The following is a 24,203-nucleotide window of genomic DNA, read 5'->3' as shown; positions in this document are numbered from 1 at the left end:
TGTTCAAATACAGAGCACGGTATGTGCATTCTTACAAATTCCATTCTATCTTTGAGGCTCAACATCTGTGGCACCATCTGTGTTATGACCTGTGTAGCTGCTAACATTTACAGCTGCATTTTTATTATTCCTTTCCCCAATTTCTGATCAAGGTTTGTTCAAGTGTAGATTGGGTAGGTTGCCAGAAAAATACCTCTTTTTTTTTTTTTGATTTCATGAAAACTGGAGTTCTGAGTCCCCATAGTTCTCTTCATCACCTACTACAGACTACTTCCCTCTAATATCTTGCCAGGGTCATCTGGCTTAGTTCTAATTGCCACCAAAGACACCATTCTCTGCCTTCGCAGGAGAACATACTCTTCTTTTGCATCATGCTGAGGGTTTCTGCACCCCAAGGTCACCACTGGTCATTGATCTCTAGCTGCTCACTAGTCTTTCTCTTTCTTTCCTGTCAGCGTTAGTTGTAAACCATACTGCACGTGTACTGGCTGATCTGATCTGTGCTTTGCTTCCCTTGCTTTTCAGAAAAACACTTGTCCTCTCTGCAGTCCTCACCACTTTCTTGCCTCTTTGACTGTAGTCACATAGCATGTAACTTATGCAAGCTTCTTTCTCTGACCTTTCTGTGTTTTCTGTCCTATTTTCCGCAGATGACTCTGACTTCTGACACATCCACCTCACCTCCTCGTTTGGAGTCCCCATCAAATTTGGTGAGGGTGCTTTCAATACCTGCCTATAGCCAGATTCACTTTTAATCTTTCCTTGGTGAACTGCAATCACCTCTCTCCCAGCTGCTTCTTGGATTTCTCCAACTACTGTAACCAAACCCTTGCTATCTTTTCTTTAAGACAAAACACCTAGTTGAGCCGAGTTTATACTCTACTGAGCAGAGTTTACACATGAGCAGAGTGAAATAATGACAGATTATAAAATCCTCTTTTGCCAAACAGCATAAAACTTTGAGCACCTAACCAAAGTTGGGAGGTGTGGACTCAGGACAAGACGCTGTCCTCTGAAGCTATACTGCTCTTTATCCAAGAATCCAAGAGCCATAGACACAAGAGAATAAACAAGGGACATAAAGCTAATGTTTGTGTCAAGCGAACATGGGGAAACCTGGTTCTGTATCTCAGCTTATTATCCTAATGGCTGTGTCCCAAAATGCACAAGCAGTCCTGTGAGAAGGCAGCAGCTCCTCAGCTGCCTTGACCAGGCAGAAAACAGACTCTGTCCTCTGTCATGTCCCAAGTGTTTTGAGTCCTTTTTTGCCATGGCTCAGGTTTCAAAGTACAGAAATGGGAGACATATTCTTTTTCCTGGGTGCTCTGTCCTCCTGTGGTTAGCATAGTTTCCAGGAATCAGGTTTGACTTCCTTCAGGCTGAAACAGGAAGTGAAAACTGGTCTTACCAGGTTCTTAAAAAAATGGCTAGCAGATACCTCTGGACCAGGCACTCAATGACACACCACAGTGGCATCATCTGTTCAGTGTTTCCTTTCTTTATATGACCTGGTTTTATGTGTAGGAACCTAATATGTTTCAGGAATAAGAGAGCCATTAATTTCATGATTTGCATATTCATTTATGTTACTTAACATGATTCTTTATTGTGCTGTTTAATTCCTTACCAGTATCTATAGTTGATTCCTGTAGCATTTTCAAGCATTCCTGTTTATATTTATTCCATTCAGTAGTGGTTTTTTCCAGCAGAGATCCTTTGGCCTGGGAGTGAAAATACTGTACATGAGGAAAATCAGTTAGAATCTTGTGGTCTTTAATGGCAGGATTCTTTCCATTATAAGAAATGTCAGAGAAGAGGAAAGAAGAGGACAGAGAGGACAATGGAGGGTAGATAAAAAGGGAGATAAAGACAGACATTCCTTCTCTGGAAATTATAGAATCGCAGAAACACAGAAAGCTTGGGGTTAGAAGGGAGATTAAAGATCATGTAGTTCCAGCCCCCCATCATGGGCAGGGACACCTTCCACTGTCCCAGGTTGCTCCAAGCCCCGTCCAACCTGGCCTTGAACCCTTCCAGGGATGGGGCAGCCACAGCTTCTCTGGGCAACCTGTGCCAGGGCCTCACCACACTATTATTGAAATTTCTTCATTTGCTGTCTCTGCCCAAACAAGTAATGTATTGCCATAGTGCTATATTACCACAATTTTTTTTTTCAACTTCTGTAAAGTCCCTTTTAAAAGATCTACATAGACATTTAATTGCCAGGAATTGTGAAGGTGCACTAAAAATATTGTCATTTCATTCCTCTACTGTAGAAAATGTGTGCTGATCTTCACTAATCTTACAGTCTTTCTAGTCTTTTTATAGTTAACTTATGCCAAGGTCAGCCATGGATTTGTGTTTCTGCTAGTTTAATGTAGGAATCTGACTGACGATAATTTTGAGGGCTGTTTATTTTTACAGTTTTTTAAAGATAATCAAGCACACCTGGTTGAGTAGTACAGCAAAAAAAAAAAAAAAAAAAAAAAAAAAAAAAAAAAAAAAAGGAAAAAAAAGAATATAAGAGTAATGAATAAGCTTTGTTATTTAACTACTACCACCTTTCCTCTGGTGTGTTCTGTACTCCTGTCCAGCATTTCAAAGACCACTTATTTCACTAGCAGCTGCACAATTGTGCCCTAGACATATTTCTTTTCCTCTTTTTTTTTTTTTAAGAAACACTTTCGTAAATCTTAGTTTTACTCTCTCATCTGCACCGTGCTGCCCTTTTTTGCCTGGACAGGACACTAATTTGCTTTCCTCTTGTGTCCATAGGTGCGAAGAGTCTTTGCCCTCAAGATTACCCATGTAATAAAATGGAGAATTGTTTTTCCCCTTTTCAAAATTTTCTCCATATAAAACATCTCACACAAATGGATTTTCTTATGTTCTGAACTTTTATAAGTACACTTATTTTCCTTTTTTTTTTATTTGGGTTTTTTTTCCTTTTTAGGATGAGATGTTTTTGCGTGATTGGGGGTTTTGCTGGGGTTGGGGGTTGGGTTTTTTTTTGTTTTAGATATTTTCAATATCTAATCTTATATCTAATACCTTATATCAATATATGATGTCTACTATTACTATGTAATATCTATGTTTTAGATATTTTCAAAGCTGGTTTTTTCTACACCTTCCGGTCCGATCTTCCTCTTCCAGAGGAGATCAGGAATTTTTAAATTCTGAAAAGCTACATTTCTGAAGACAGTTTAATCTGGAATATGATATGTTGATGTGATCTGTTTAGAAAGAATAGAAATAAAAGCACCTCAAGAAAAATCTCCCTTTTAGTAGTGAAGCTTTGAAGACAGTCTTAACTTCGGATTTAGTCAGTCTAACGATAGCAGACTCTACTGAGTCCCTTCTAGAAAGCCACCATCCTGTGATTACAAGAGCAGTCTCCACTGCTTGACTGCTCCTATGCTGGCAGGCTCCTGGCTCCAGGCTGTCATGGTTTAGGAATGGTATTCTCCAGTTTAGTACTCCCAATAAAACCATGAGCTACTTCCCCTCTCCTCTCTAACTGGAAGCACAAAGGCAAAGATCACAAGTTGAGATAAGAACAATTTACTGGAAACAGCAATGAGATAAGAAAGAGAACAGCAACAGTACCATCAGTACTAAGGATAGAGGGTACAAGAAAAGAAATTACTCACATGGAAATCAACCCCTGAAAACAGACGGTACCAAACCAGTCCTTCCTCCACATTTGCTTGACTGGAAGTAACCCCTTCCCCCTCCCCCAGCAATGATGTGAGGTGTCATGGAATAATCTCTGGGTCCCTACCATGGCTGGAACCAGAACACTGGCTCTGGCTCTTTCTCTTTGCCTGCTCACCCTGGAATCTTCCATGCCCAAACATGTTTAGCTGCTCCTAAAAGCAAGAACAATCCACCCTCAACCCACAAGGTCATACTGGGCCTATCACCCACTCTTTTCTTTTCTGGATGAAGATGGGCTGAGACCGCAAGTAAAGCAAAAAAGGACATTGATGTCTAAACAGGCACTTGCTTTGACAGACAAATTCTGGCATGTTGCAGCATTTATAAGATGTGGATCGCTCTGTGGCCACAGATGGCAGGGCTTGAGGGGATTGTCAGTGCTGATTGATAAAGGGACTGAGAGTAGAGTCTTAGGAGCCCTGCTTGGATGTGCTGGCTTGAGTTACCCCCTTAGCACTGGGAAGCCTGTAGGCAGAAAGGAAAGAGACCTAGACATTAGCATGAAAAGGTGAAGTCAGGGATGCAAATCAACAGTTGCTAGCAGAGAGGAAAAAATTTAATTTATCTCCAATGATAAAATTAGTTCTGATATCAAATCTACTATACTCAAAAAAAAAAAAAATTAAATTCCCAGCTATAGACAAATTTTAGTAATGATTTTATATACAGTGATTGAAGTGTTTAGGATGGTGTCGACATCTGTGGCATATACCTTTAGCAATGTAAGGGTTGCAGGTTTCCCAAGGACACTCTCATACTTTAACATACTCTCCCTAAATATATGGATATTCATATTTTCTGGGACATCTTTATCATACAACACTGACTGCAGAGGCCTTTAAGAGGGCCATAGTTGATAATTACTGTTTAGAAAAGCAATGGCTAAAAATAGAAGAATTAAATGCAAAATTAATAATTTTGGTAATTTGGGCTGATGAAGAAATACCCAATTAGGATCCAAGCATCAGAGAAAGGATAATGCTAGATGCTGCTTACAGTCCAATATTAGCACAATGACTTGATCATTTTTCATCCAGGGAAAAGAACATCAACCTAAGAAGTCTCTGTGCAATGAGCACCCTGGTCTCCTGAAACCAGGGCTTTGAGAGGCCAGAGGCAGGCCAGCAGTCAAAAAACACTGTCACTGTAAGTTACCGAAAATGAAAATTGAAATGAAAATTTAAAATGTTACCAATTGTAATCAGTAAATTTTGGTGACCAAACCAAATGTAAGTTTTCGAAAACAATCCTTCTACCAAAAGAATGCTTTTCTGTTCTCCAGGAAAAGTCAATTTCCTTTTGTCAGGACTAGACCCTTTTTTTGAAACTGCCTTTCCCACATGCATTGTTGTCCTGAACTTGTCTGAGCTTTGTGATGTGCTAAGGGCTGAGATTTATAACCAGAAAACAATGTATGGCTGTGAACTTCACCTGTATTTGTTCCTTTGAACCTATGGAGTGTTTTTTTTTTAAAGAAAGAAAAGAAAACCATATTTATTTACTTTCAAAACAAGAACAATGGAGACTGTGAGCTAGGTCTTCCTTAGGATCGCTATTTCATGCATGTTTTTACTGTGTAAAATGTTACCCACTCAATGCTCTGCTTTTAGTCTCTCAGCTAATTTCCAGACATTCTACCTTAAGTTACAGGGAGTAGGAATGCTATAATTATTCTTCCTCTGATGGGCTTGTAAGATAAGGAGAGAATATTTACAACAGCCATGAGAAAGGAATGCATGTTTCCAAAATAAAAAGCATCTTGACATTTCACTCATGCAGGCCTCAAAATGCTGGGAACCATGGGAGATTTTTCAGACACTCATAGGTCGGTGAACCTCATTTGAAGAGGCAGAGACATGGAGATGATGCATTTGGAGACAGGACTTTAAGACAGTGTTTAAGGGAGAACACTTCAATTTCTGATAAACAAATGCATTAAACAGACAAGGAAATACAAAGAAAGCCTCACTGCTACATGACTGCTCGTTTGGTTCCATTCCTGGAGACAAGGTTGACAGACAGTCACGAAGAAGTTCACTCGACCACAGTGAGGAGCAGTTTAAGCCTAAATGAACCACATCACTTCCTTATGGAATTGTCCATTTCTTCTAAGCTGCAGGCATGGTCAGATAGCCAATACCTGGTCACTACTGATGTAAATACTTGTGAGTTGCTTGGTTTTCTACCATGAAACTTTCTCATGAAAAAACATCAAGTCTATGTAAAACCAGAGCTGCAGCTGAAAAAAAAGTTGAGCTGTCAGCTGATCTGAAAAATCAATTTTAAATATACTTAGAAGAACATATAAAAGATTTAAATTGCTAATCAGAATGGAAGAGGTTTCCTATAGCAGCTGTGAATGCCCCATCTCTGGAAGCGTTTAAGACCATGTTGGACAGGGCTTGGAGCGACTTGGTCTGGTGGAAGGTGTCCCTGGACATGGCAGGGGAAAATAAGGGTCATTTAGATCACAGAGAAACACGAATCCTTTGGCAGAGCATGCACCATGATAAACCTAATGCAATGTTTTGCTTGTAGGAGCCACAGTTGGAGGATATATGTCAGGACTTTTTGAAAATTTGTATTTAGCTGTAGAAATGAAGTTACATGAACCATCTGTTGAAAATCATAGAACTAGAGAATCAATTAGGCTGGAAAAGACCTCTGAGATGATCAAGTCTAACCTGTGACCAAACACCACCACGTTAACTAGACCACGGCACTGAGTGCCACATCCAGTCTTTCCTTAAACACCTCTGTGGACAGTGACTCTACCACTCCCTGGGCAGCCCATTCCAAAATCAAATCACCCTTTCTGTGAAGAAATTCTTCCTACTGTCCTAAATGTTGCAGTACAGGGAAATATTGACATTTCTGGAGTTGTACATACAAGAGAGGATGTTGAGAAGGAGTACAGGACAACATTAATGAGTAGTACTTGCCCCTAGTGCAACTCCGTCTGGATAATATGACTAAGTCTGATGATGATACCTCAAAAGAAATCAGCAATTTATTTAGTTTGCTCAGAGTCCACAAACGGCACCAAGATGACACCTCTGTCTAAAAATATGTTGGATGTAGCAGAAAGTGCTACCTGAAGCTTTCATTTAGGAAATGGATTATATATGATTTGCAGACTGGTTTAAATTTAAATTTTTCATAACTGACCACAGTATAATCAGGATTTCATGCTTTTAATTTTTTTTACTAAGCTACTGGTGAAATGAAACGTTTCTGTTTATTGAGACTATGCTATAATGGACAGAAAAAAATCCTTCAATGTATGTGTAAACTAGAAATGAAAGGTTAAATATTTTCTTATTCTTTCAGCCATGGGCCTGGTTTATTATTTTTCATATTTATAGAAGTTTTTGCTAGAAAATACAGATATAGTGATGTATGACTCTTATTCCTTTAAATTTTTCTTTCTTATGAAATAAAATATAAAGAAATATAGTACATATTTCTTTAAACAAGTTCCGAGAACCACTATGACAAAATAATTCACTATGATTTATAGTCTTGTGAAGTTTTGTTCTCACAGAAGTACTCGGGAGATTTTCTGTTAACACTGATGGAACCAGTGCTTTGGCCAAGGTGTTTCACAAGCCTAAGAGTTGTTTCAGTTCTATAAACAGAAGCTACAAACAGAGAAGCCCCAGATTTGAATTATAGAAAAGCATTAGGAATATTTTCTTTTTAAAAAAATAAATTGAGTTTCCTGGTAGCTTTTTCTTCACAAAACAGCTAGAAACACAGTTATCAGCTCTCCAGCACATAAAGATGCAAACCCACTTCCTTAGAAAGCCAAAAGAATGGAGAAGGAGTGAATAGAAATACCTTATTGATTTCAGTTTAGAGTAAATCTGTCGGTTGTGCTAATGCCTATATACACTCATTTCAAAGAAATGTACCCTAAATCTATATATGAATTTTATTCTGTTGAATTGAAATTTACCACATATTATTAATTATTTTGAAAATTTATTCAAATCAAGATTGATATTAATAAATAATGATTATTAAAAACCTACTTGAAAATTTCCTTGAAGTGAATTACACTGAGATATTTTATCATTAAATACCTAAAATTCTTCCGAATTATAAGACAATATAGAAGAAAGAAGTAAGAATTCAGATGTTTTTTATTTAGTAAAAAAAAAAAAAGGAAATTAAGAGTTTAGTGGACCTCTACAAGAAATAAAGGTAGAACTCGTATACAGATTTACTATCCTTCTGTAGGAGAGGGAGGTGCTGAATGAAACCAGTAACGCCACATTTCACAAATGGGAGATTCAATGCTCACCCCTCATACAAGAGAAAAGCTAAAAGGTAGTGCCAGAAACAAAGCAAAACTGGTTTTAGAACAGAGTAAAAGCAGTAGAAAATAAACATGACTCACAATAGTAATGATATCTGGTAGGAAAACTGAAAAACAAATATAATTCAATACTGATCAATCTTGGTAGGAAAAGAGATTATATAAATGGTTGTAAACACAATTTATTCACAGTGTGAATGAGTATTAATAGAAGTAAATTGTAATAAACGACCTAGTAGAATTGAGTTCTAATATAAAACTCTACAGCTTTGCAGCCAACATTTCTCATGACTAATTTGTAATAAAAACAAGTTGTTATGTCAGAAGGATTTTTGAAACAAACATGCTGTTTGTGAAGGTCAAAATGTTATAAGGTAGAAATCTGCTTTCATACTGTCCATTATTAATTATTGAATTAGCTTACCTGTTTCACGAGAAAGAATATCATGACAGAGCTGGCAGATGTGGGAGATATTCTGGTCCAGAGTCCCATGCTGGAATCAAGACCAAAAAGTGTCACCATGCCCATTCTATTAAATTTGTCCCAGTATTTCACTCTACTGTAGATCAATTTTTTCACTCTGTCTTGTACAAAAAAATAAAAATAAAAAAAAAAAGTCTTCTTTTATGAGTGCCACTGTTCCATGAATCTTCTCTACAAATAAGTGAGGAAGTGTCCTAAACTGTCTAGGCTTGCCAGACTCCAACTACGTTTTGGTTTTTTCTGATTAAAGGCAGAGAGAGCTTACTTTAAACTTCACAGCAATTTTGCTTACTGTAGCTTGTCCATTAGCCAATAAGAAGTCAGAAAACTATTAAAACATTAAGGGGCTGATGCTGTTCCCTTGAAGCTCCATGGGAATTTTGCCAGTGGTTTTGCCAGAATGAAATCCAGCTCCAAAAATTCACATGTATACTTACACACACCTCACGAAATCATTAAAAGATGTCTTAGAACACAAGAAAAACTTTTTGTAGGAAGCTTGCTGACTCTAGTTGGCTGTTAGAAAGCAGCTAAATAATAGCTGGGTTTATGCTTTCTGATCATGTTTTGTCAAATATGTTTTGCAAATGTGCAAACTGTTATGTTTTGTAAATATGCCAGTGCAGGATCAGGGAGAATCTAAATGTGCAAAAAAATTTGTGACCAGCAGTTAAAGTTTTGCTACAATTATTGTGACATTTAGTGTTTTCTTCACAGCTTCAGTGGCCAGGTTGTAGAAACTGACAATGAATTTCAGCTTAAATTTTCAAAAAATTTTTCCAGTTGTCGAGAAATCCTGAATACATTAATAAATCTACACATTGTGTAGTTTTAGAGAATAAAATAATTTATAATACAATAATTTTAGGGTCTAGTTTATAATTGTCATGTTTTGAGTTGGGAATATGGAGAGTCAAGAGGATGTTGTGTCATTTGTTTCCAAGAGAAATGAAACTTGTGGCTATTCAAGGATAGCTCGTGTCCTTTTCAGAATCAGAGAATCATAGAAGTGTTGTCCAAATGCTTCTGGAGCTCTGACAGGGTTGGAGCCGTGATCCTTTCCTGTTCCAGTGCTCAACCACCCTCTGGAGGAAGAACTTTTTCCTAATATCCAACCTAAACCTCCCCTGACACAGCTCCAGACATTTCCTCCAATTCTCTCACTGGCACAGAGAGCAGAGATGAAGCTGCCTCTCTGCTGCCCCTCAGGAGGAAGCTGCAGACCCCAGTGAGGTTTGATCTCAGTCTCCTTCAGGCTGAACAACCCAAGCTCCCTCAGCAGCTCCTGATAAGGCTCCTCTGGGCTCTTCACCACCTTCATGTGGCACTACCTTCAGGGCACTGCTGACTCATATTCAATTTGCTGTTGGCCAAGACCTCGAGGTGTGAGCAACATGCCTGGAGAACAGGCAGAGGTGTCACCCTGGGGCTGTGGAGGCTAGTAGGAGCTCAGTTTTCAAAGACAGACCTAGGCTAAACCCAAACGGTGTGGCAGATACACCCTGCAGCACACCCCATCAGCCTGACTGTCAGGGTGACCCCACTCCCTCCTCTACACATGTGACAAAACTCTCTTTTGGAGGAATCCAGGGGTGGGGAAGGGTGTGATGTACACCCATGTCTCATCTTTACATAAAGTCTGAATGTGGTACAAAAAAAAACGGGTACCCTGACATGGGATGTGGAAGTGCTCTTCACAGTGGAAATGCATCCAGCCTACTCCAGCGGCCTGGCAGTTATGGGTCCCTTCCAACTCAGGACATTCTATGATTCTGTGATTCAGTGAGGGCATGAACTGCACTGCATCACTTGCATACAAGCATGCAAGTCCCCTCGTTTTCTCCACTGATAGCTATCACTCAGCAGCTGAGTCTGTTCTTTAGTTATTGACATCTACGAGTTGTTGGTTTTTACATGCTCACTTCTTAAAATCATCAGAAGTTTAAACATGAAGGAACTCTGTGGTCCCTGTCTAGAATTAATGCTCCTCAGGACTAGGTCAAAGCAGGAGACCCACAGTATGTTGTAAGGACACTAATACCACCTAGAAAGTGGTAAAGACAGAAGGCAGAGCTGAAGTTTGAATTTCTGAGCTACTGTTTACAATTTTTACTAGAACACTGTAAGCAAGGAAAGTCATACTGCTGAATGCTCACCACAGCTGCCCACCCTTGCGCCCTCTCAACTTTGGCAAAAATTACTGCATATAACACTTTGAAGGAGGGTCCAGGTAATGAATTTGCTCCTCTCTTATTTTCTTTCTTTTTTCACAGTTTGACAGAACTAACCAATAAATGCTTGTGCAATATATTTCTCCTATTATATAGAGCATTCTTATATGAAGAATTGATTTGAAAGTTGTGGTACCGGCATTGCTAGGGCATGAGCAGAAAATTGTCTCCGTGAAACATCTTAGACTGCAGTTGTCAACCAGAAGGTATCAGTGGTTTCATAGGTCTCAAAATATGTTTGAATACAGCCATATGCAGATTATTTACAGGAAAAATAGATAAATGTGTAATCCTTTTAGGAGGACTTCCCTCCTTCATTCCCCTCATACTTGCTGTGCAGTTGATAAAGCTGTCCAGAAGCAGTGTCAATGCTCAGTGGATTCAGTGGTTCACAAATGTTACATCCTTGTGAAGATGCAGTAAGACAAATATGTAGAAAATAATAACTCCTGGCTCAATCTACATCTGACTTCAGGGTTGTGAGATTTGCTCTGCCTTTTTAGTCCAGACCTGCTTGGTCTTTCACTCTGTTGCTGGTCAGCCCTATAAACTGAGCTCTTCGTAACAACCTAAAGCAGGAATTTATCCTGTTCTTTTGAGTTTCATGAGGGGACTTATCTAGTCACATGCTTCTCCAACTCTGACATCTTTGGGTAGAGTTGTCTTAAAAATCCAAAAGATTTTCATTAAAATATATACATGTAATTTCACTGTCCTCTGGTATCATTCTCCCCTATGGTGTGTGTTTTGACTTTACAGTTGTAAAATGAAGTAGTCACTTACCAACACTCCTGCTCCTTTTGGTTCTTTGCATCACTTATTTGCATCATCAAACAGGCAGAAAAAACAGTACATATAACAATGTCAAGGTGGGACATGTTTCCCAGATGAAGAGAAAAGAAATGCTGTTCCAGAGAGAGCAGATGCACAGCCAAAATGAGAATAATTCAGCATTTTCTCTACTTTTCACCTAACTTGGGCAAAACTTGTATTACGTGTTCATGGAGGCAGACTGGACAGCGCCCAGGAACCTGTCAACAGCAAAGTCAGGTAACTTACGACTTTCATTTGTAACTGGTGGAACTTTTGACATTACGCACTTGCCTTTCCAGTGTTCTTGAGCAGTGCTGCAATGGCTGTGAAATGCTTAGCAACTGGCTTTAGCTCCTTAATAATTTCTTTACAGTAAGAGTCACAACTGTATTCAATTTAAACATTGTGTAACAGGAGCATTTATTTGTTTTATTTATTTCTTAGCTATGAAATATAAAGGTTCCATCAGTCTGACTCCATTTGCCAATCAAGGTAAATAGGCATAATTTTTTGTATAAATAAAACTTTACTGATTGCATCCTGGGGTACTTCCAATGCTTCTGTGTTCTGTGTATTTTTACTCCTGTGATTCGTGGGGCAAACTGTAATTTATTGCCCCTATTCCTCATATTTCTTTCACAACAAATTACTGCCAAACAACACTGTCCTACATCCCTAATCTTTCCTGCCACATGATTTCTGGTCATGCCCATATCTCTGCTCTCTGTCTTAACTCCTAAGCTGGTACAATTTTCTGAGAGGAATGAAGAATATGATGGTAAAGACGGGCAGGTGTTTCACCAGGCAGATAGATGCATAAATTTCTAAAAGGTTTTTTTCTAGAATAATTGCTAGTGCAGTCCTGCAGGATGCCAGCCTCACTCCCAGAGACAGACAGACGGCACAGAGCTTCAGCAGCATTTTCTCTCAGTTTTCTCTCTTTAGCCTTCTCTATTACAGCATTCAGTAGCAGTTACTGGTGTGAAGGGACAAGAAAAGTTGCCAAACCTTTCTGTACAGGAGAGAGCAAGGGGGATCTTTGCATCCGCTTCAACAGCCCTGATGCCAACAACAGCCAAGCTGTGCAGTATATTTGGGAGACAGGAGATGATAAATTCGTTGAGCGAAAGTTTCATGCTGGGATTTGGTATTCCTGTGAAGAAATGATAAATGAAGAAGGTGAGTAAAACCATGCAAATTTACTCAAGAAAGCAATCAGAGTTCTTCCTACTTATTTGGTGTCCTCTTCTGATCTGCAGCATTATCATGTATGTATTTTGTTGTACTCATATCCTTAAAAAGTTGCTCTTCTCTGGCAAAGGGGACCGTAAGAGGGTACTGTCTAGTCAAGATTTCATAACGAATTCTGCAAAGAACATTAGAGTGACAGGCTGTCTTTCTGGTTTAGTGATAGGTTGTGGTACAGATGAAGATTTATTTATTTTTTATTCTTCTAACCATAACAGTAAGTTAAATTACTTTAACAGGGAAGTGTTCTATTTTCCCTTAGTTAAAATGAACATACTTTCCTTAAACAATTGCTTCTGATCCTCTATGGCAACATAAAAAGCACAAACTGACTTTTTTTGTTTTAAAAATCATCTGCACTATTAAATCTGTGGGATCTTAGTTATTTCCTGGATTTCCTCTTGATCACAAGTATTTCTACTTTCTTACTGTCATCTCACCTTTCATAAATCAAAGCAGAAGACGATTCTTTTCACCTTGATAAAACATGATTCAAAGACTTACCTGTCAAAAATGGTAGCATGTAATTGAGTCTCACTCTGCATATGTAAATATCTGTAGAATGAAATTAGCTTGCAATGACAGAAACTTTCCAGTTAATTTTGGATCTTTGTATAAGGGGATTGTTGGTTCAAGAATTCAAGCATTTATTGTAAATCCAGATCAACACTAAGTTTTTCCCTTGTTGTCCTGATCACTGTACAAATGAAAACTAGAACAGAACTTCAGAGGAATCAAATCAGCTGTCACCTGTGCTATAAAATGCAAATATTTTCACAGTCACCTGTCCTGAAGATCCAGTTCTACCAGAAGGTCTTGTAAATTATGCAGTTTTAATGGGGTAAATTTCAAAGATCAGAGCAAACTACATGTCCAAAAGATACCTTTCAAGTGGTGATTGCTATGAATACCAGGTTGCTTAATTTGTGCATCTGCTATGACCAGTCCATATTTTCCAACTTGGTGCAGTTAGGAGCTCGAAAAAAACACCCAGCATTTCCAGAGCAGAGAGGAATTAATTCGAAGAGCTTTGTTCACAGCATCTGTGTGGGGCTCAGGGGGTCACGTGGGTTTGAAAATCAAAGCTTACAGAAAGAAATTGGAATGAAGCTTAGAAGTAATTTGAGTGAGCAGCAGCCTTGTTGCTGTAAGGAGAGCAGCTCTCCTCTCACAAGGAAGATTGCTCCCAGGTTGACAATCTTCCAAAGGAATTGATAATTTTCCTATTCTGGCTTTCACAGGTACCGCCTTTTGGAACTCAGTTCATAGCCTTTCTCTGTCTTCTAGGCTCTGGTTCCACCTTGAAAAAGTCTGTAAGGATTCTCTAGCTAAGCCCCAGGAGTAGGTTGATGTACCAGGCACTCTGTGTAAAAATATACATCAAAAATAACTTTTCCTGATCATCCCAGTTTCTGCTTTTCTGATAGATTTTGCATTTTCCTCTTTCTATTAATCTATTTCTTTAGATCATTACAGAATACAAAGTAATCCTGATTTTTTTTAGGTGAGAAATGTAGAAGCTTTATCAGTCTGACTCCAGCTTCTGATCGAGGTAGGTATGCATATTTTTTTGTGTAATCAAAACTTTCTTGATCACATTTACCAATATAAGTATTCTGCATTTTACTTTCAAAACTATTAGCTTTGATCCTACACAGACTTTTTTTCCTTTATTTAGTTTTTCAACTTCAAAATGAGGTCCATATGACTTCAAATATCAATCTATGTCTTTTTGAAGACACATCATTTGAATATGAATGGCTTTTGAAATTACTTTGAATAAATTTGTAAATTTTGCACGCTTTTTCATCATAACTCCATGTTCCCAGGCAAGAATTCTGTGGCCTGCACCACACAACTGAGAGGACAGAGGGACAGGCAATGTGTGAACATTCACTCTTGTATGTTGAGGGGACTTGAGGGAGTTATGCTCTCTGATGACAGTCAGAATCTCCTCCCTATGCCTTGCAAAGAGCTGTGAGGAGACATTTCTATTCTCTTCCTCCAAAGAAGGACTCATATTCCCACGAAACATTCCTGCAGATGCTGTGAAGTGCCCCCTCCCTTGCCCAATCCCCAGTGTAAAAACAGTGTAAAAACTTGTCTGATTAGACCAATCACTTTGCAAGCGGTTGATCCAGAAAAAAAAAAAAAAAAGGCTTTCTTTCCAGGATACTGGGATTGGAGTATTTTCCTGGATATGCAACCTCAGTCCCTTGGACAAGAAGAAATATTCAGACTCTGAAGGCTAGTCTTCCTTCCACCTATTGCAGGTTGTCACTGAGTATTAATAATTCAAGAGTTTCATAGCATGAGAAAAAATATAAATGAGATATGGGTGTAGTCACACAGACATGGTCCTCAGAAATGATGGGTGTATTCTAGGCTCTGCCCTGAGAGATCCTCACAAGGAAAACTACTGTTGGATATAGTGGTGAAACTAACTCTGTGAACAGCACCAGCAAGCATCACAGGCACTGGCAGGTTAGACCTAGACAGCCAAATGTACCTAAACACCAAACTTAAAAGCTCTTCCTGGGCAGTGAAATACTGTGTGGAAATAGGCTCCTGCCCTGCACAGGAGAAGAGCCATGTTGTGTTCTGCACGTGCCTATGGTTGCTGTGTGCACAAAACTCAGCAGGCTCACCCTTCCTGAATTTATCACCTGTGGGTCTCATACACAGGGATGATCACCGTTGGTCAGTGCATATGGAATGATGGCTCACTCACTAAAAGTGTTAAGATGCAAGTTCCACAGCTGGAGCAGCCAAAACTGTTGGGAAATGTAACATCTGCAGTTTCTAAAGAAAACCACCATTTTTTAATGAGACAAAGACTTTCTGGAGCAATAAACCTTGCCCAAGAATGCCCACACATAGCCTGGCCCAAGAATTTGATGTCTAAATGGCCAGTGAATCAAAGAAGTCCCACAGACATTGTCAAAGCCAGCAGTAGAGGTTATTCACCACACATTGTCTGCTATCCTAAATGGTGTCTAGTAGTCAAGGACGTATCTTAGCAATGTTTTGGTTTTTAAGTTATGATAGTTTGTATATATCTTCATATGAAATGAATGTACTTGAATGTACAACTAATTGTGTCAGGACACATTTATTTGTTTTTTAAAAAGTTTAGGGAAGGTCATTTACCAGTTCTTGCTACTGTGAATCTGGACACAAGAAGGTCTCCTGCTCCTGGTTGTGGGACATCAGCATGCTGAAGGTCAAACAGCAGGCTGAGAGACTTCAGTGGCAGGATTAATTTCTTGCATAAGATGTAATTACCAGATATCCAAAAAGAGATGAATTAGCAGATAACCAGAGAAATGAATCCCCTTGAAACCTGGAGAGTGCCTGGGTTCATGAAGGCTTCTCTGTCTGAAAATCAAAATCCTGTTTGGCAGAAAGTTAAGCCCATGGGGTAGATTTTATTTAATGACTAGACCCACAGGCAGTGTCCCTATGTGCATGGCCTCACAGTTTGTTAGCTGGGTGACATGGTCCGCTGTTCCTGTACACTTCTCTTTGGACTCAGAACCAGGACAGCTAGACAATTGGATAGTAATTCTTTTTATATTAACTTTGGTTCATTGTGATTTTAGGGTAACTGCTGAGTATTAAACCATACTGCCCCATTTTATACTGTAAGCTTCTAAGTGTATAACAGGAACATGCAAATGCTCTTCCACTAAATGACCAAGTCAGTAGAAGAAATTATGATTTAGGGTGTCCATTGACATTGAAGTCTTCCCATAGATCTTATCGTGGCATCCTCACAGCCTTTGAACTTCTGTTTAATGTTGTATGAACTATATAAATGAAGAAGAAGGAAATTGTGAAAATACTAAATGACTGCTTATAATATTAGTGCTATTGGTTTGGTTTCCAGGGGTTTTATGGCTGTCTATTGTAGCAGAGCTTCTCTACGTCATTTTGCTTCTGACAGGAAACATTCTTATGTCAGTAGAAATGTGCTACTACAGTTCTGTCATTGACGGGCTAAAGATCAACGCCTTCTCTGCAGTAGTCACCGTATTAGCAGGTACGGTTAAGTATCTCAATTAATTGCATCCAGAATAATCTTCCATTTTAAAATTAATAACAGTGTCCAAGTTTCAAAACTCTTACAATGCCTATGGAGACACTAACAACACAAGATGAAGCAAAATATTATGGGAAAATATTATTTTCAATTAATTATTTTTTAATATTATTTATTTTGTATTTTATATATATAGCTTTTGCCATTTTTAATTCAATTATTTAAACTTTATAATTTTTGTTTTCATTCCAGACTATGCAAATTAAACTTCTGCTACTGGAAACATTAGCTATATTGAAAACATACAATTAAAAAATCCTGATACAATATTTAAATGTTGAAAAAAAACACATTAAAGCTACTATTTGATTTCTCAGTTCCCTCAGTCTTTAGCTCAGACTAAATTAAATTCTAAAATGTATGTTTTAACTGAAGAAGTCAGTTAAAGAAGAATCTCTCTGTGACATTTTCTGACCATAGGTATGTAGATTTATGATGTCCCATATGCGGCTCTTGGCTATACAGAAATTACTATTCTAATTTGTGAGTGTTTTCTCTTAAATACATAAGCATTGCTAGTTAACTACGCTGCTATGAAATACAGATTATTGATAACACTGTCCTTTATCCCTCAGTGGCCTTTGATGAAAATGGAGCTTGACAGGCACTATGACTAAGCAAGCATATAACTATGCTTGCCTTTTATATCTATATTAGTAACATTTTCACCATTTCTCTGGCACTAAACTACCCTGAAGTCACAGCTGAGATGCTAGCTTGACTCAGGATTGTACAAGAGTTAACTAACAGGAGATCTCCAGCACAGGAGCTCATGTTCACACTCCAGTTATATGCATTTCTAGGCAGCCAGACTGGAGGAATCAGGACAGAAATTTGTGTAATTCAGCAATAGCTATGACACACCACCTCTCTGGTGAGAGATGGGCAACTGCTCTCCGTTCCCACACATTGAAAAAAAAAACACATTAAAGAACATCCCACATGTTGATAGCCACATCAACAGTCAAACCACTTTTCCAAACAGTTCAGTAAGGAGTCTGCCATACGGTGCCAGATGCAGAGATTGAAAACATGAAGCCTCTTGGCTCGGTGTTACACCAAGGGCTCTCCTAACTGCCTGTGGGTGGTGTTTCAGTCAACACCAGTATTTCAGGGAAGGCCATTTCCCAGCAATTACTGAAGCCAGGCCACATCAGCACGGATTTGTTATGCCCGGGAGCCTCAGGGATACTGTGCGCTAGAACGCGAGCTGTGCAATTCATGAAAGAGACCTACTTTAAGATCACCTAACAAATTGGGCTTGCGAGCTTGGTATGGGACCGTCTGCTTGGAGAAGCTCATACGTTTTGGACAGTGGGATAGTTGATAATTCAAGGGTATTTATCGATTTGTAAATGAAACTGGAAACAAAAAATATCAATGTTTACAGGGAAGTTCACTACCGGAAGACAAAATATTTAGGGAAAACAGATACTCCTAGAAACAGCCAGTAGCCTAGTAGTAATTTTGAAAATTAAATTATTCAATATAAACCTCTTTCACAACCTAGACTTTCAGGACTTTTTAGTAAGTGTTGTCCACTTTTTTATTCACCTTCATAACTGATAAATCTGACTGCATTTACAGCAGTGGGAATGGCATACAGCTTTGACAAATCTTTCCACTGAATGACAGAAAACTGTGGGAAATGTGTCCAGCACAATGCAGTTGAGCAATGCTTTTCTGTAATAGCTGATCCTTTCTCAGTATTATATAATTAAGAAGTTTTCAGAGGATGAGGGCCAACTAGTCTGTTGCTTTTTAAAATCTATGAGTTGCATGTCCCACTGCGCCCCTAGATTCCTCTGCCATAGAGAATATGTGTTAAGGGAGTGTATGAATGAATATAGTGGCACATGACACATTAAATACATCTAAATTATAGTATTAGTGTCCAGTATTTGTGAGTGCTTTATGGAATTCAGATAGTTCATAAAATATTCTGCAGGAGTTCAATGGATAACTGGAAACAGTTGTCATAGAAGAACACTCTCAATATAAATTTTCTAATGTTATTATAATATACTTTTCAGGTCTTCTGGGTATGGTTGCTCACATGATGTACACAACTGTATTTCAAATGACGGTAAATCTTGGTCCTGAAGACTGGAGACCTCACACATGGGATTATGGCTGGTCTTATTGGTACTTACTGGTTTATATTTGGTTCTTCCACTACATTTCAGTTGTTTTACCCTACATTCAAGGAATGTATACCTAATTTATAAGCAATGGGTTTCCCTTATTGCACTCCTGAGGATGCAGTTCAGTAACCAGTTGTTCTTCTCAAAATTCAGTTGTCTTAGATTATTACACAGAACATTTAAACTTGTGAGTTTTGCATATGACTTCCTACAGGCGGTACAGAGATGTCCAACTGCCCTGCGCAAAGCAGAGGTTCTTCTCCATACACATCAGACCCAGATTTAGTATCCTCATCTCCCAGGACAACTGCCTTACATAAATTGCTTAAAACTCTTTCAGCTTTAGCCACTTAGGCTGGCATTTGCCTATCACATATGTGCTTGAGATTGTTGTATCTGGAACATTATAGACAAGTAATGATTCAAAGTTCAAAACAGGCTTAGGTAAAATCCACATTATTTTGGCCTCATTTCTGAGGAGATCTAGTATTCAGAAAGAGGGCTGTTCAGATTAATTTTTGCTATAGAAGTGTGTCTTTCAAAATCCATAGAATCTGATCAATAGCAAACATCTGAATATTCAGGTGCTGGAAACTGCTGCTATTTTCCCAACCATGACTGAGAAAAAGAATAGGAACTACTGTATTGGGTTAAATCAAAAGTCAATCAGGATCAATATTTTAGGTCAGAAGACCAGAGCTCAGGCTGATTGTCTCATTTATATACAGTCTGATAGGTGAGATCACAGCTCACATTTTCAGTTGTTCTTGTTGCTCTTTCTACTTTTATTATATCTTTATCAAACAGGCGCTGGTAGCTGCACGTGGTCCCTATGATGCAGACTCACTAGGGATTTTTGCAGTGAAATTGGGGTTTCTTTTGTCTTTTGTTCTGTCACTTTTCAACTTCTTATTAACTCAAGTCTCATTTGAAGGTCAGTGTGCATTGTTCTGCCTCTTTCCAGGAGTCTGTTTCCCAAGCAGTTTGTTTGAAGTTATTGCTACATGTGTATAGATAGAGATGTTTCTCTAGTGCTCTCAGAGCACAGAAGGATGGACCTGGTCAGTCCTCCCAAGCTGGAGATCAGCCAGTTCGTGACAAAAGGTGTATTTTACCATGTTTGTCCAGCAGATAAGGTGGCACAGCACCTATATGTCACCCACTTGCTCAAAGTCAAAAGTGTGATCATGTTTCTGTCAGGAAGAATGTACCTGAGAAGGTCCAACACCAAGCATCGAGACAACACCTAGGACAATGTCCAGGGGCTACTTGGATAACCCCAACAGGTATTACAAAAGGTGTGCAGGATCCTTCTTCCATCCTTTCAGGCTTACATGTTGCTTCCATTCATTCATATGTTTGTTCTTGAAATAATAATTTGGCTTTCCTTTTTTTGGGATCTCTTTTCTGGAAAGTCTCTCAATTTCTTTCATGAATGGGACTGGGACTGTTTTTACCCGAAAACCAGTAAGAAGAACAGTCAGTGGAAAAAGGAGGAGTGTTCCTTCATTATCTGCCCCTTCCTATGGGAGTGGAAACAGAAAACTGCAGACTGGTACTAAGGACCCTGTTCCCTCCTTTCCATCCCACCGGGAGAAGAAGAAAAACACCCAAATCACTGTCACTAGTACTGTAACGGACACAACTCCATCAGTGCCACTATCACCATCATTGTCATGTTAATCACTGATGTCAACACTGCTGCCACTACAGGCAATATTCTCCTGAGCCCTTGAACGAATGACTTTTACCATGTAGCACACACATGGAAGTAAGGATTTCACGGCTGCCCTCTAATGATTCAGGGCAGCTTGGGCCACCGAATGCCCAAAGAAATGCTTCTACCAACACAAGACTTTCCAAGCCATCAGTATCTGCGTACAGGAAGACATTGAGGAGGATGATCTATGTGGTGCATTTTTTCTAATGAATTTTATGCTCCATTTTTCTATCAAGACTTATTTTCTTCTTTCCTTTTCCCAGGTCTAAATTGCAACTGCACCACCTTGTTTGACAGTAATCTAAAAGTAAAGCAAGCCATACATGCAGGTTCCTCACACACCCCTCCCAGTTGTCTCCCTTGGTTTCTTTCTTCTTGTCCTGTTTCATATGTAATGTTGTCTCTCTTCTGATAACCTACATTTGCACCTCCTTTCCTGCTATATGAACCTTCATCTTCAGCCTCCCTTAGCTGCTCTCCCATTGACTGCATCTGATGGTAAGAGAGGAAGAATGCTAATGCTATTTGTCTTATACAAGAGGAAAGGGAACAGATACCAAAAAAAGGGGCATTATTGATTACAACTGACATTCTTTTCTAATTACCTCAGCACCCACCTGTGACCACCAAAACCATGAGAAGGGCGTGGGCAGGCAGAGGCACAGGCAAAGACTGCTGTTTTTTCATTGGGACTTAGAATCATCTCCTTAGTAGCAAAAAATCCCCAAAGAATTGGCCCCATGGCAGCTGCTTTTCTTCCCAGTCACCAAACCCAGTAGTGCAGTATTCCTGCAAGAACTACTGAGCCTCTGTCATGAATCTTCTACCTGCCACAGTTTCCCCTATGTCCATCCAGCTGTTTGGCCAGGGCTTTTCTTCCGTTTGGCCAAAGAAACATGAAGACCTTCCTTTTTCCTTTACTGTGCTGGAATTGCTAACAATGGATAGACTAACTCTGTGATATCCCTGAACTTCTCTTCAAAAATTCCTTCTGTATTCCTCTTTTCTTCAGCAGCTTTCCTGCAGGTTGAAAGACATTTCTGTTATTGGTGAATCTCTCATGCTCATTATGTTTCTCATATTGAGACATCCTCACACCAAAAGATGATATTTTCTCTCTAAAGAGCTGCCCTCTGTACTAAATTCCCGTAACTCACCTCATATGGAATGCTCCCTACAGGAAAATGGAAAATCCATAATCCAGTTGAGCTTCTATTGGCATGTCTCTTATGCAGATGAAGGACTGGTAGCTTTAGTTTTTTTCCTTATCCAGTCAACCTACTTGATTTCCCCTTGTCTCCTTTGTCTCTGGGCAGAACTGAAGTTGAATGCTCTCCTTACTGAAGCTGAATTTCCTCTGCAGCCAAACCGCCCTTTAGTCACTGGCTCCCTTGATAACAAGACTCACTTCCTCTCTAGTCAGATTGGGCACTCCCCATTATTTCCAAGTTGTTTATGGAAAAGCAAAATTTCTGGCAAAAACTTTGACAAATCACACCAGTATGCTTATGTTGTCAAAGGAAAACCATTTATTTCTGTCTTTTGTGGTTTTTTTTTCTCTTTTAACACAAGAGAATCCGTTCATAAGAGATTAATTTCTTTCAGTTTTTATAGAGGCTCTCTTGAAGTCAGTTTCTTACCCTTATGTCACCGAGTCCTTCAAAGAGATTCAATGGATGAATTAGGAAAAGCACCTTTTAAAAAAAATCTGTGCTTCATGATATCAGTTCTATCAATTTGTTTACTAATGTGACTGTGCTTCAGTTATTCAACCAAAAATGCCAACTACACGACTCAGAACTACTAAGCCCCCTTTATGTCATTCCAGAGCCTGAATCTTCAGTTCTTATCTACCATGATTGGCTGAACCCACAGGTTACACAGCACCATGGGTAGACCTGCTGTCCCATTCTTGCTTTGTTGGCATGGGGAGAAAATGTGATGATTTTTCCCCTATTCTTGCTCTCTCTTTGTTATAAGAGTTCTTACTCAGGGTGTACTTTGATGTTAGGAGCAAAGACTGCTTAAGCTGCTCCCCTTCTTGCTTCTGGGATCCTTCCACATCCCGTGCCATACTCCACTATCCTCAAATTCTGTCAACACATCTGATTTCTGATCACCCTAGAAATCAATCCTGGCCAAAAATACTGAGGAGGGAAATGGGGAAAAAAGCAGGTAGGGAGAAGGATTTATTTAAAAACAGAAATTAATTTGTTGAACCACATCAAGGATGGGGTAACAAACAGCTCTGAGGGAGAGATGAGATTGACTTCTCCACCAAAGCACATTTCATTTGAAAATTGTGACCTTGCCGTGTTAAAAAAGCCCATGATGAGCAAGTTCCTGCACTGTGAACTCCAATCCATGCCATTGTGAACATATTTTTACATGCTGCTTTTACACCTCCAGCATGCATTGCCCTCTTGGTAGCCTGGAATTTCACCTATTTTTGGCAAATTGTACCTCTTGGTAGCCTGGAATTTCACCTATTTTTGGCAAATTGTACCTCAATATCCTTTTTTTTAGTTCTGTCTTCTTAGGGTTTTACTTTTACCATTTCAGACTCGATGTCCTTTTTTCTCTATTAATCGTGACCTGTATTTTCCCAGGAATGCATTTCAGTGCTCTGAATCTGTTTTAGTCAACTGTTTAACTGTGCTTTCTCTGTTCTTTTAAACACTTTTGGATAATTCACACACATTTTTCTCAGTGTCCCCTGTGAGATTAGTTCTCTGAGTAATCACATCTTTTATTTTTTTAATGAATACGCATTTTTCGCAATTCCTTTTTCTGACATTAAGCTCTAAGCAGAGTAAACAGTGAAACTGGAGGAAAGGTTTCATTAAACAGGAATGTCAAATGTGAATATTGTAACAAATATGTAGAGGTCAACTATGTAAATCAGATCTGTAGATGGCCATTAACCAAGAATCTTTCTTCCTCACCAAATGTGCTCATCTTTCCCTAATACACACCAATACAAGTACGTGTGCAGTGTTTTCAAAAATAAAATTGAAGGACTTGGATATGAAAATGTCCTGCTAATTTCTGATAAACCTTTTTGTTTATAGCCTCGCATGGGCTTCCTTCGCTTGCTGTATGGCTGCAGCTGTCACCACTATTAACAAATACACAAAAACTATTTTGGAATTCAAGCACAAAAGAAAAAAGCTGGAAAGGAGTTTAAAGATTAAATACAAGTTTCCTGACCACACAGCTCCAGAGAAAGCTTGCAATGTGTATGTGAACTCTTTTCAAAACACCACGGAGGACCCCACGCACGCAATAAGAGGCTTGCGTCCCCTGGCCACTATTTCAGTTCTGTAAAGCTGAATCGAATCTATAGGCATTCTGTAAATTATAATGCTAGATCCAAATGAAACAGTATTAATGAATAAAACGTATCAATGTGTAGTATTA

At 38.9% G+C, this 24,203-nt stretch overlaps 2 protein-coding genes across 2 annotated transcripts in view; one reads left to right on the top strand and one right to left on the bottom strand.

Annotated features, from left to right (window-relative positions):
* The window catches only part of GLP2R (glucagon like peptide 2 receptor), a 76,540-nt gene that overhangs the window by 27,532 nt on the left and 24,805 nt on the right, over window positions 1-24,203 (bottom strand). Inside the window, exons 2-4 of the mRNA XM_039385310.1 lie at window positions 12,578-12,722; window positions 8,466-8,626; window positions 1,628-1,721 (exon numbers count right to left, since the gene is read on the bottom strand). Of these exons, the coding sequence (XP_039241244.1) occupies window positions 1,628-1,721; window positions 8,466-8,626; window positions 12,578-12,614 (292 nt within the window). The 5' untranslated portion in view covers window positions 12,615-12,722. The remainder of the gene's footprint in view (window positions 1-1,627; window positions 1,722-8,465; window positions 8,627-12,577; window positions 12,723-24,203) is intronic.
* On the top strand, window positions 12,433-24,110 carry GSG1L2 (GSG1 like 2). The gene is made up of 5 exons (XM_027748622.2): window positions 12,433-12,748; window positions 14,322-14,369; window positions 16,707-16,859; window positions 18,953-19,064; window positions 23,855-24,110. The coding sequence occupies exons 1-5, from the start codon at window positions 12,439-12,441 to the stop codon at window positions 24,108-24,110; spliced, it is 879 nt and encodes a 292-aa protein (XP_027604423.2). The 5' UTR covers window positions 12,433-12,438.

The sequence above is a fragment of the Pipra filicauda genome, unplaced genomic scaffold (assembly GCF_003945595.2).
Source record: "Pipra filicauda isolate LSUMZ 115617 unplaced genomic scaffold, ASM394559v2 scaffold401_size638136_pilon, whole genome shotgun sequence".
NCBI lineage: Eukaryota > Metazoa > Chordata > Aves > Passeriformes > Pipridae > Pipra > Pipra filicauda.
This window is presented reverse-complemented; position numbering and strand designations above follow the sequence as displayed.

Coding starts and splice junctions, on each gene's coding strand:
- GSG1L2 (XM_027748622.2), top strand. CDS start 12,439: ATGCCAGCCTCACTCCCAGAGACAGACAGACGGCACAGAGCTTCAGCA. Junction 14,370..16,706: donor GACTCCAGCTTCTGATCGAG/GTAGGTATGCAT, acceptor TTTGGTTTCCAG/GGGTTTTATGGCTGTCTATT. Junction 19,065..23,854: donor GATTATGGCTGGTCTTATTG/GTACTTACTGGT, acceptor TTTTGTTTATAG/CCTCGCATGGGCTTCCTTCG.